The following is a 12,174-nucleotide window of genomic DNA, read 5'->3' on the forward strand; positions in this document are numbered from 1 at the left end:
AGTGAACGTGTGGCCCTCTTCTTTCCATTTCCTGATCTGTAAAATGAACCCTAATGCGGGTATAATGAGGATTACATGAAAGCGCCTATCTTAGAGTAAGTTCTCACTCATTGGCCTACGTATATTAAAAGCAACACATGGTCCCCAATATACTGAACCTAGAATTAGCTCCAGCCTTTAATAAGACAATAATAAATAACATCAGAGTTTTTTGCTTGTTTACTAGAGCAGGTCATATTCTTCTTTTCAAGGCTGCAGTGTCTTCAGAGTGGAGATTAATGAAAGAAGGATACGATCTTTGCTATGTTTTTTCTATTGTATCCTGTATGCCTGAAATATCAAGTGTTCAGTGGTCAATTTTGAATGGATTGCCGTTCTTACCTTGGCCTTTTGAAAAACAAGTGGCTAGACCTCAAAATTGCACCCTCTTTAATTAACACTGAATAGGCCAGCTGTAATTCAGCATACCTGCATTTAACAACAACAACAATAAAAAAACTTATCAAATTCGAATTTACCATGAGAATGTATCTCCTGATGCCAAGGTCTGGAGAGCCTCGTGTTTTGTTTGTTTGCTTTACTGTGGTGAAAGTGTATATAAGCATCTCAGTCCCATGTTTATTTTTTGTTTGTTATTTTAACTTTTTAATTGTGAATTGAGTGAAGGTTTACAGACAAGATCATTAGTTTTACATTCAACAAATAATACACTTCAGTGATTGCAAACCCTTCTGTCGAACAGTCTTCCCACTTCATCCCTGTGGTTCCTAATTCCCTTCCATCCACCTTCCTTTGTCCTTAGGTACTTGTTGCCCCTTTGAATTTCAGTGATTGACCATTCTGTCATTCATATCTTTCTAGGGCTGTTGTTTCCCTATAGTCTATCTACTTCTTGGCTGAAAAATGTTCCCCCTACGTACCTGTCTACTGCTTGGTTGAAGGAGGGTATGTTCCTTTCCAGACCTGAAGGGTGGTCGAGGGCCACAATCTCAGATTCCTCCAGTTTTTTTATGACTATGTTTTTAACCAGTTTTTTTGTTTGGTTTTTTTTTTGTTTTTTTTTTTAGTTTGGAAATGATGTTTTAGTAACATAGTGATCCTAGGGTACTGGATGGTTTATCACCACCTAGAGATTTAATGAGAACAAAATTAGAAGAAGCCATGGAGTCCTGGTGTAGTGTGTTGTAGGATAAGCACTAGACTGCTAACTGCTACATCAGTCATGCCTTAGAAACTTTATACAGGGTTGCCACCTAAAGTACAGGGTTTTATTTATCCAGCTAAATTTAATGCAGAGAAATAATGAATAAATTTTAGCGTACGTATGTCTTGTGCTATATTCATAAAATATTTATACTAAAAAATATTCACTGTTTATATGAAATTCAAATTTAGCTGGATACCCAGATTTTTGTTTTGTTTTATTCTTGGTTGGACTGTAATGCGTGTTGTTTTTGCTAAATCTGGCAACCTTACTGCTAAAGGGTCTGGCTGTAGTCAAGCTGCATCTGAGCCAGCCTACTATGGAAGAGTAAGAGTTTTATACTGGTATGTCATTCAAGCTGTTATTTGTGAATATAATTTTTTATCCTAATCATTGTTAAAAATGAGTCACGTTTTCAGTAAAAAGCAAGTAATGAGAAAAAAATGAAAGAATGAATGGAAAAAGCAAGTGCTGGCATCTCTTCATGCTTCTTTGAGTGTGGAGACCTACGAAAGGAATGGTTAGCTGCCTTACTGTGCTCTACTGGCTGAACGGGGCTGGGCATCACTAGATCTGTGGATGTTCACCTTGCTGTCCCAGCCAACTCTGCATTAGGAAAAGGACATTAGTTTGGTAAAGGCTCTGCTCTCCCTGGCACATTCAAGTTCATTATACTTTTCTCCAAATGGTTACATCTGGTACCCATTACCAGCCAAACATTGCCTTTATGAAAGCTAGTTTTGAGTCAGGCAGGTGTGACCACAGTGACCAAATATGTGACTTCTATTTCTGACACTTAGAGTTTCATAGTCCCTCAGTAAAATCGCTTTTGTAAATCTTTTTTTGATTGCCATTGAGTTTATTTTGGGTTTTCAGGTCCCAGCCTGGAGCAAATACTGGGGCTGAATTATAGGAAAGGGTGCCTGAGAAAAGAACATCTGCCTTTTATTGTATTAATAAGTTGTTTCATTCAACAAGTATTTGTCAAGAAAATGTTATGTATAAAATGGCACAAAGATACACAGTAAATAGAAAAATATAATTTGATTTATGCCTTTAAAGCTTAAAATCTGACTGATGATCTGTGCTGCACACTTATACCCAATTCACAATTTAAAAAAAAAAAAGAATAAAGTACTAAAAACAGGGCTTTACCACATTAGTTGTGTTACAGCTTGAAGTTGTTGACGTTCTCTGATCTCTTTTCTCATCTGTTCAACTGTATACAAACAATCAGCAGAATGAAAAGTACTTTACAAGGATGTGACATGAAAAACAAAAACAAAAACCCTTAATATCTGGATGGGGAAAATAACAGTCATCCAAGGAATTGAATCTAATGCAGATAAAGGGCTGTGGAGAGTTCAGGAAAAGGAAAACCTTGTCTAGTTTGAGAGAATAATTAATGTGGCATTTCAAAAATGGGCCAAGATTTTAAGAGGTTTGGATAGTACAGAGAGCAAAATGTGGAAGGAGCAGCATGAGAAAAAGCCCCTTCAGATGTGAGGAGAGCATCCATCTCAGTTGGCTGTAGCAAAAGGCATGTGTAGGGCTACCTGGAGAAGGTGGTGGTGGATTCCTGTTAGAATTCTCACCTTCTGTGTGGAAGAGGTGGAGCCTCTTACATGTAGGCTGCTAACCACAAGGTCAGCAGTTCAAACCCACCAGCTGCTGAGTTGTGAGACAGATGAGACTATCTGCTCTCGTAAAGAGTTGTAGCCTCGGAAACACTGGGAAGCAGTTCTGTTCTGTCCTAAAGGGTCAGCTCTGAGTGGGAATCAGCTAAGTGACTGTGGGAGTGAGTATGTGGGACTACAGTTTGCCTCATTAGCAAGCAACCAACCTCAATCTTTGAAAGCTTAGTTACGATGTTGAACTGATTTCAGTGGAGTGTCCAGACTGGGGGGAAGAATCAGCCAGTGAGAACCCTGTGGATCACAACAGTCGGATCCTGTTGAGCATGAGGTCACCACAAATTGGGCTGAGTTTATGGCCGCTAACAACAAGGGATACTTGAGGAAACACAGAAGAGACATGCCATAGAAGACCTTGCATGCCTGGTTGAACAGTACACGCCTGACTTCCTAGACAAGCAGACACTGAAAGTTTGCGTTCAGAGAGGACATGAACTGAACTGCGCAACTCACATGGAGTGTGTCTACGAAATTATTTCTAAAGGTTCGGTTTGCTAATGTGAACACAGTGTGATTGTATTAGATAGCTGCCTCTCCCTTAGGATGGTTCTGCTTTAAGGCTGAACTTTAATTAATTGATGAAGAGTTGAGCTGTTTGAAAGAATTATCATTTCTGTCTGCTCTTGAGTGAAATGTACAATTCTGAAAGGAGAATCATTGAGATGTTGGAATTTCTGTTAACTTGCCTATCAGGTAATCAATGGTTGATACTCTTGTTCATACTCAGCATTCTATTGGTTGCTGTAAAAGATATTAAAAGATATGTGATATTCACTGTGCTCTGAAACTTATACTTCAACTATGCATACAAGACAGACACAGTTAAAATATCTAGAGAACAATTTAGTGCTAAACTCTGTGGTATGACTGTTCTGACTCATAGCAACTCCATATAAGGCTTCCAAGAAGCAACTGGTGGATTTGAACTGCTGACCTTGAGGTTAGCAGCCCAGTGCTTACACCAAGACTTGGTACTGACTGTGCATGCTATTATATTCTTAAGAGGTTGTTTTTGTTAGATGCTGCCATCAAATCTGTTCCAACTCATTGCGTCCCCATATGTTCATAGTAGAACTGCCTATCGGGTTTTCTGCATTGCAGTTCTTAACAGGAGAAGGTGGTGGTTCTGTAGAATAAGGACTTGACTCTAAACTACAAAGAATCCTGGTATGGTGCTGTGGGTTAATGAACTGGACTGCAAAGTCAGTTTGATCCACAAGGTTGGTGGATCAAGCTCACCAGCCTCTCCTCGGAAACCCTATACAGGGGTCACTACGGGTCAGAATCAACTCAGCGGCACTTAACAACAATGAACCACAAGGTCTGCAGTTCAAGGCCACCAACTGCTCCAGGGGGAAAAGATGAGAGTTTCTGTTACTGCAAAGATTGAAAGCCTTGAAAATCCTATACGGGGTCACTATGAGTCTGAACCAGCTCGTCGGTGTTTAACAACAGCAACGATCTTTACAGAAGCAGGTTACCTGGTCTTTCTCCCCCCAAGCCACGGAGTGGGTGCAAACTGCTGACCTTCTGATTAATAGCCTAGTGCTTAACCAACCATTACACACGCCAAAGTTCCTTTTTCCTGAGAAGCCATAGCCGACTCTTCTTAGAAAATCCTCTGACAGTTATGTGTAGTACAGGTTCAAGATTAAGGTTAGGAGGCCACCCAGGGACCCTGACCAGGAGAGCATGGGCCAGGATGATGCCCAGAAGACATGGACGCTGCATCATAAAGTCCAAGATAACTTGTTTTATGAAGAAAAGTGTGACTGGATCTGGGAGCAAAACGGGAATGGAAAACACAACACCTGGAAAGACAAGATGAAGGGACTTGCTGATTGGTGATGCTGTTGATTAAATACACGATTCCATAAAGGATTGAGGAGCCCTGGTGTGGCGCTGTGGGTTAATGCGCTGGACTGCAAAGTTGATTGGAACGGCAAGGTCAGCGGTTCAAGCTCACCAGCCGCTCCTCGGAAACCCTATACAGGGTCATTATGGGGCAGAGTTGATTCAACAACACTTAACAACAACATAAAGGATTACTGTCAAGGGGGAATGGATTACTGCCATTTTCACAGAGCATGTTTGAGAGGATGTTGGGATAGCCATGTTGAAGGATTCTAATGCAATTAGAAATCGGGGTGGGGAGAGTAGCTCTTCTCTGAGAAACACCTTTGTCTCTGTAAGCAGAGTTACCACTTTCCTTCTCCCTACTTCCTTACTAGTGCCCAGTCTGTAACTGGATGTCATGACCTCATGTATGTCAGAGTACACCTCAGACCCTTGGGGTTTCCAGCAGCTGTGATCTTTCAGAAGCAGACCATCAAGCCTTTCTTTCCTTCACCTCCTTACCATTTTCTTTTTGCCTTTTGCTCGAACACTCTCTGTTAGGAGCCCTGGTGGCACTGGCACTGTGAGCTAGGCATTAGACCGATGATTACACAATCGGCAGTTCAAACTCACCTCTGCCTGTTCTTGTAAAGCTTTACAGCCTGCAAACCAAGAGGGGCAGTTCTGTTCTGTATTATGAGGTCCTTGTGAGTCAGTACTGGCTGTGAGTTTTGGTTTATAGGGTCTCTATGAGTTAGAATTGAGTCTATGGCAGTTGGTTGCGTAGGGTTGAGTTTGGGTTTTAGCAGACTCTTGGTCTTGAAATTATTTATCTGTTTATCTCCAATCTACTATAAACTATGAAATTCTGCTGGACAGGGTATATAGTTTATCTTAGAGAAAATTTCTGGATACCAAAGAGAATGGGATTTCAACAGTTTGGCGCTTAAATGTAGAACTCAAAAAGTGGAGGTGTATGTTGTATTGAAAACTTTTCTTTGTTGGAACGTAAGTCAGGGAGAGCCACCTGAAAGGATGAGAGAAAAGATGGGAGGAGGGAAGGCTGTACCTTGCAGAATGTAAAATATACAAGCAATTATTATATTTCTTAATTGGGTGAATGGGTACAGACAATGTTTTCTTCCGTAGTCTCCAGGAAACCATTTCACATGATCTATTTCGTTCCATCCCTTAGATTATCCGTGCTCCGGAATGTTGGGTATGGTGTCTGGACTCATTTCCGACTCTCAGATCACAGCATCAAACCAAGCAGACAGAAACTGGATGCCTGAAAATATTCGCCTCGTCACCAGTCGCTCGGGCTGGGCACTGCCTCCCGCACCTCATCCCTATGTAAACGAGTGGCTCCAAGTGGACCTGGGGGAGGAGAAGATCGTTCGGGGCATCATCATTCAGGGTGGGAAGCACCGGGAGAACAAGGTGTTCATGAGGAAGTTCAAGATCGGATACAGCAACAATGGCTCCGACTGGAAGATGATCACAGACGACAGCAAGCGGAAGGGCAAGGTGAGTGTGGTCTGGTGGGGAGGTCCTTCCTTACACCCCTGACTGAATTCCAGGGTCCCTGCCAGTTCCCAGAGGAAGTACTACTTCTTTGTTTTCTTCTTTAAACCTTGAAATCATTGGAGGTGTGATATCAGTCAAACCCCCTATCCTGGAGAAGTCAGAAAATGGGGTGCTGAAAAAGGCATTTGAGATAAGCATAGAAGAACTATGTTGGTCACATGCTTTCCCCCAAAATATCGACAGGCAAACTGAGCCTGGTTACAGGGGTACTCACAGGTGGCACTAGGTAGGAACCCAAAATCTTTTCCCAGATTTTAACCCATCAATGCAGTCAGCAGTCATAGAACCAGCTCAGACTCATGTTAACCCCTTGTGTGTAGAGTAGAACTGTGTGTCATAAGGGTTTCATTGGCCGACTTTATAGAATTAAATGCCCAAACCTTTCTTCCAAGGAGTCTCTGGGTGGGCTCAAACCTCCAACCTTTCATACTGCTCAGGGATCCCTTTTGTTCCCCAGTCCTTCTAATCACCCTAGATTTAAGTGTATTGTTTACACATTGGAGATGTTTAAAATGCAGTCAGCTCTTAATAAAAGAGAAGGAAATTTCATATAAAAATACCAACACCAAAATCAAATCTACTGCTGTCTAGTCGATTCCAACTCATAGTTACCCTATAAGGGTTTCCGACGCTGGAAATCTTTATGGGAGCAGAAAGTCTCCTCTTTCTCCCTCAGACTGGCTGATGGATTCAAACTGCTCACCTTGCAGTTAGCAGTCCAAAATGTAACCCATTGCACCACCAGAGCTTCATATATAAAAATAGTGTTTCCAAATTCACCAGAACACATGACATGATTTTTTTTTTTTTTAAACCATACAGATAAACTTGAGTGATTGTGTTTCAGCGATGCTGGGAGCTGAATCTGTCTGCCCTTTCTCAGCACATAAACCAACCTGGAGAGGGAACCCAGAAGTATGCTGTGTGGTCAGGAAGCCTGTTTGGGATTAAAATAAGTAATCAACCCACAGACCATCCAAAGTTTAGGTTTTGTATGCAATGTGGGAATTCCCTTCAGTTGATAATGCTTCTCACAACCAACACAATCGGCCTTTTGCTCCCAGCCCTCCCATCTCTGCTTTGCCCATGACCTACTCTCTAGTGAAAAGAAGATTTTAGCCCATTGGAGGGAATATTATCCTCACTCCCACTCTAAGCAAGTGTGGGAATATGGCTTAATTTAGTGACTCAGGCCAAAGGCGTTGCAGGCAGGAAACATAAACCCAGAGAAGCTGCCAGCTCCTACACGGCCAGATGTAGGAGTCCGCTCTGTGTCCCATGTGCTGATGGGAACCAGCCTCAGAGCAGGGGGTCCAGATAAGAATCTCTCCCCATCATGTCCCTCCTTAACTTTGGGGTTTCCAAGGCATGTTTTTTCTGTGTTATTTTTATCTATGTGCTGTCCCTTTCTTTCTTGTGTCCACTGTCTTTCCCCTGGGAGGTCTGCCCCTTTTGCTTGGGGGAAAGAAAAAAATAAAATAAAATAAACATCAGAGACTGGAGTTCCCTGAAGAGTAGGGAGCTTTGTAACTTCATCACAAAGTGTGAATATGCTGCGAATCCGCAACTTCATGGAAGTGCTATCTGCTGTCGGGTTGAAGTGTGTGCTGTTTTGACAAGTTCTTCAACACTCTGGTTCTAAGAGAGAAAGAAAACAAATCACCATATGCTGTTGATAGGGTGTACGCTGTGCTTCCAGTCTTTTGTTATGTAATCTGAGCGGCTGCAATCAAGCCTAAAGGTAGCCATTCAATTGTAGTGAACTGGGGCTAGAATTCCACATGACACCTACCCACAGCTTTGCAACTGGAATACAAAACTCAACTCCAGATGGGTTAAATGTGTTAGATATTTATTCCTAAGATATGAGTGTCTTGTCCTTTGGTTGTTTAAATTATTATATATTACTGAGTGTTTTTCTGAACCACTCCCCATCCCCACCCCACCCCCAAAAAAGGAAGAAAGGAAAACAGGGAATGAAAGCAAATACTGTTGAATGATGATGCACAGGGGACACGGTAATCATTGCAGTGAAACAATGGCGTAAAGCCAGTGTTCTCTCATGTAAACTATCACTCAGTTCACAATAAATAAAAAAAAAAGAAAAGATAATTAGATTAGATTACAATATGGAGGTTAGAATCATGATCTAGTCTAGTAAAGATGTATTTTCAGGAACACAGTTCAATCCCTAACATTCATCAGAAGGAATATTGTTCATTACTGGATTTAAAATTCTCTCTGTCGCTCAGTATAAAAGATACAACTCGAATTGTATGGTCAAACAAAAAACAGATATGGTTGTCTTCTCCATTATCATCTTCCTAGCTCTGGTAGCATAGTGGTTACGAATCGGGCTGCGACCCTTAAGGTCAGCAGTTCGAAACTACCAGCCGCTCCGCGGGAGAAAGATGAGGCTTTCTACTCCCATAAAGATTTACACCCTCGGAAACCCTGTACAGGGTTGCTATGGGTCGGAACCGACTCGACGGCACTTAACAACAACAACAACATGATATTTAAAACCATAAAAGCTTCTGAATCGTTTACTTAGAATTTAATCTGTAATTCTTAGCCTGTCCTTCCACTGAAATATTATCTTTAAAATGAAAAAAAAAAAAAAGGACTGGAAAAACCTTCCATTTAGGAACACCATGCATTTAAACAGTTTATAAGTAAAATTTGGGAGCTCTGGTAGTGAAGTGAGTCCTCAGCACAAGATCAGCTGTTCGAACCCATCAACTGCACCACTGGAGAAAGATGAGGCTTTCTGCTTCCTTAGTGGATTTACAGCCTCGGAAACCCTAGGGAGCAGTTCTGCCTTTCCATAGGGTCACTATGAGAGGGAATGAACTTAATGGCAATGGGACATTTAAATTTACAGACATATGTCACCTGCTTAGGTGTCAATCATCTTTTAGGTAAGCGTGAAACAAGTACTCTGCTGTGTGAAATAAAACAGTACTTAGATTACACTGGAATCCTGCATGGTGCAAAAGGTTAATGTGCTGGGCTGCTAAGCCAAGGTTAGAGGCTTGAGCCCACCTAGAAGCACCTGCTGTGGCACTCTAGGATAAGCACTGGACTGCCAACATGAAGGTAGGTGGTTCAAACACACTAGTTGCTCCTTGGAAAATCAATACAGGGTTGTTATGAGTTGGAACTGACTCAACAGCACACAACAACAGAAGCACATGGTGTGGCGCTGTAGGATAAGCACTGGACTGCTAACCACAAAACCAAGGATTCAAATCTACCAGCCACTCCTCAGAAACCCTATACAAGGTAACTATGAGTCGGGACCAACTCAAAGTCACTTAAAACCAACAATAGATGCACAAGGGTGAATCAAAAATGATCCACACTGTGGTTATATGAAAATGCCTGCCCACGTCCACAACTGATGACAGCATTGAGTGTGCACGTGAAGTTATTCTGTTGAATAGACGAGTGACAATAAGTAAAATTTGGGAGCTCTGGTAGTGAAGTGAGTCCTCAGCACAAGATCAGCTGTTCGAACCCATCAACTGCACCACTGGAGAAAGATGAGGCTTTCTGCTTCCTTAGTGGATTTACAGCCTCAGAAACCCTAGGGAGCAGTTCTGCCTTGTACCATAGGGTCACTATGTGGCAAATCCTTTGCAAATTAGCCATGGCTCTGCCTATAACATAATTCAGGACAAGCTTGTTTTTTGAAAACTATGTGAGAGATGGATACCAACACAACTCACGTAAGAGCATAAACAGAAGTTTTTGGACATCTGTAAACAAAATTTGGATCAATACTCAAAGAAAGGTAAAAGTTTCTTTTTTTAAAAAAATCGTTACTGGCGATGAAAAATCGATTCATCACTATAAGCCTGAGCGTAAACGACAAAATATGAACTGGAAACATCCTCAATCACCGATCAAGAAAAAGTTCAAAAGTCAGCCATCAGCTGGAAAATTGATGCTGAAAGTTTCCTGGGACTCTCAAGGGCCAATATTGGAACACTATCAGGAAAAAGGTTCAACAATCAACAGTGTCTGTTACAGTGAAATGCTCATTGAAGAACTGAGACCTAAATTTGGAATTAAAAGCAGAGGACTGCTATTTTGATATTACATGACAATACACATCCACATACCTCTGCCCACACTGTTGATACTCTACATAAACTTCATTTTGAAGTATTAACGCATCCTACCTATAGTCCTGGTGTGGCACTGTGGGTTAATGCACCAGATTGCAAAGTTGTTTGAACTGCGAAGTTGGCGGTTCAAGCTCATGAACTGCTCCTCAGAAACCCTATACAGGGTCGCTATGGGTCAAAACCAACTCGACAGCACTTAACAACAACAACAAAAACACCTATAATCCTGATCTTGCTCCATTGAAATTTCACCTGTTTGGTCCCCTGAAAGCAGCCCTTCAAAGATGAGGCTTCACCTCTGATAAAGGGAATACAAAAGCTTGTTGACAAATGGACAAAGTATATTGAAAAGCAAGTGGTTGTGGTGTGGTTATGTGCCGTGGAGTCAGTTTGGACTCATAGCGACCCTGTACAGGGTTTCCGAGGCTGTAAATCTTAATGGGAGCAGAAAGTCTCATCTTTCTCCCACGGAACAGCTGGTAGTTTTGAACTGCTGACCTTGAGGTTTGCAGCCCAATTCGTAACCACTACGCTACCAGAGCAAATAGAGTATGTCAAAAAATGTTGTATTTGTCTTTCCTAAAAGTTGATTACAATAAATTCTGTAGCCAGAATGCAGAAAAGTTTTGGCTCATCGTCGTACTTCTGAAAATTCAGTTATCACAAACCCTATGGAGTTCGATTCTATTCTGACACATAGAGGGGTCCCATAGTTATGAATAGACCCTATTGCAGCTTGTTTTGGAAGTGGAGGAGGAGTGTTGGTTTTGATTTTTGTTTGTTTTGTTTTCTTTGGCTATTGATTGTATTTAAAATCTGGTGTGCCCTCTTATCACTCCTTATCCCTAAGTAATGTGTGATGGAACAGGTGTATCTGAGTCTGAATTGACCAGACTGTTCAAGAACAGATTGAAGATCCGAATGCTGAAAGCCCTCTTCTTCTAAAAAAAAATAAATGATTAGTAAAAGAATGCAAAGATAATTAATAAGCAATCTTCTGTTACCAAAGTTAGCTCAATTCCACAAGGCTTTTCATTGCTAATATTTTTCTGACTGTATCACTGTCAGATTTTATAATGTATTTAAATTCTCCTAATTCTTCCCTCAAGTGAAAATTAAGAGCAAAGTTCAGGATCCCAAAAAGGAATGCTTTTCTCCTGTGATCTTTAAAGTTATGTTAATGTAGACAAAACTTGCATGTGTAGTAATGGCATTTTCATTATAATTAGTATTTTACTGACAACAGCTTAACTGGGCCTAACAATAATATATTTCAAATTCTAAATTACTGCCAGCAATTGCAGTACTGTCAATAGAGTACAATTCAATCAAAAGATTTCTCTTTTTAAAAAATAATATGTAGAGGAAATCTTTAATTGGGAAGAGCAAGTCTATGTTGTTCATATACTTTTAGATTCCGAAGTTTCTCTGAGTTGAATAAAGCCAATTAATTCAATTCTAAAACTTGTAGTCCTGATGTGACACTGTAGGATAAACACTGGACTGCTAATCACAAGGTGGATGGTTTAAGACCATCAGCCGTCCTTAAAAACCCTACACAGGGTCACTATGAGTCAAAACTGATTGGATGATAACAGCAACAAAACTTCAGGGGAGTCCCTGCTAGAGCAAATGGTTAAAGAGCTAATGACCAAAGGTTAGAGGATCAAGTACAACCAGAAATGTGTAAGGAGGAAAGTGTGGCAATCTCCTTCCCCCA

General features: G+C 41.1%; 1 protein-coding gene across 5 annotated transcripts in view; it reads left to right on the forward strand.

Annotated features, from left to right (window-relative positions):
- NRP1 (neuropilin 1) overlaps positions 1-12,174 on the forward strand; it is a 201,057-nt gene that overhangs the window by 153,070 nt on the left and 35,813 nt on the right. For all 5 annotated transcript variants that reach the window (XM_006871254.1, XM_006871255.1, XM_006871256.1 and 2 more), the window contains exon 9: positions 5,930-6,261. In XM_006871254.1, the coding sequence (XP_006871316.1) occupies positions 5,930-6,261 (332 nt within the window). The remainder of the gene's footprint in view (positions 1-5,929; positions 6,262-12,174) is intronic.

The sequence above is a fragment of the Chrysochloris asiatica genome, unplaced genomic scaffold, assembly GCF_000296735.1.
Source record: "Chrysochloris asiatica unplaced genomic scaffold, ChrAsi1.0 scaffold00164, whole genome shotgun sequence".
Taxonomy (NCBI): domain Eukaryota; kingdom Metazoa; phylum Chordata; class Mammalia; order Afrosoricida; family Chrysochloridae; genus Chrysochloris; species Chrysochloris asiatica.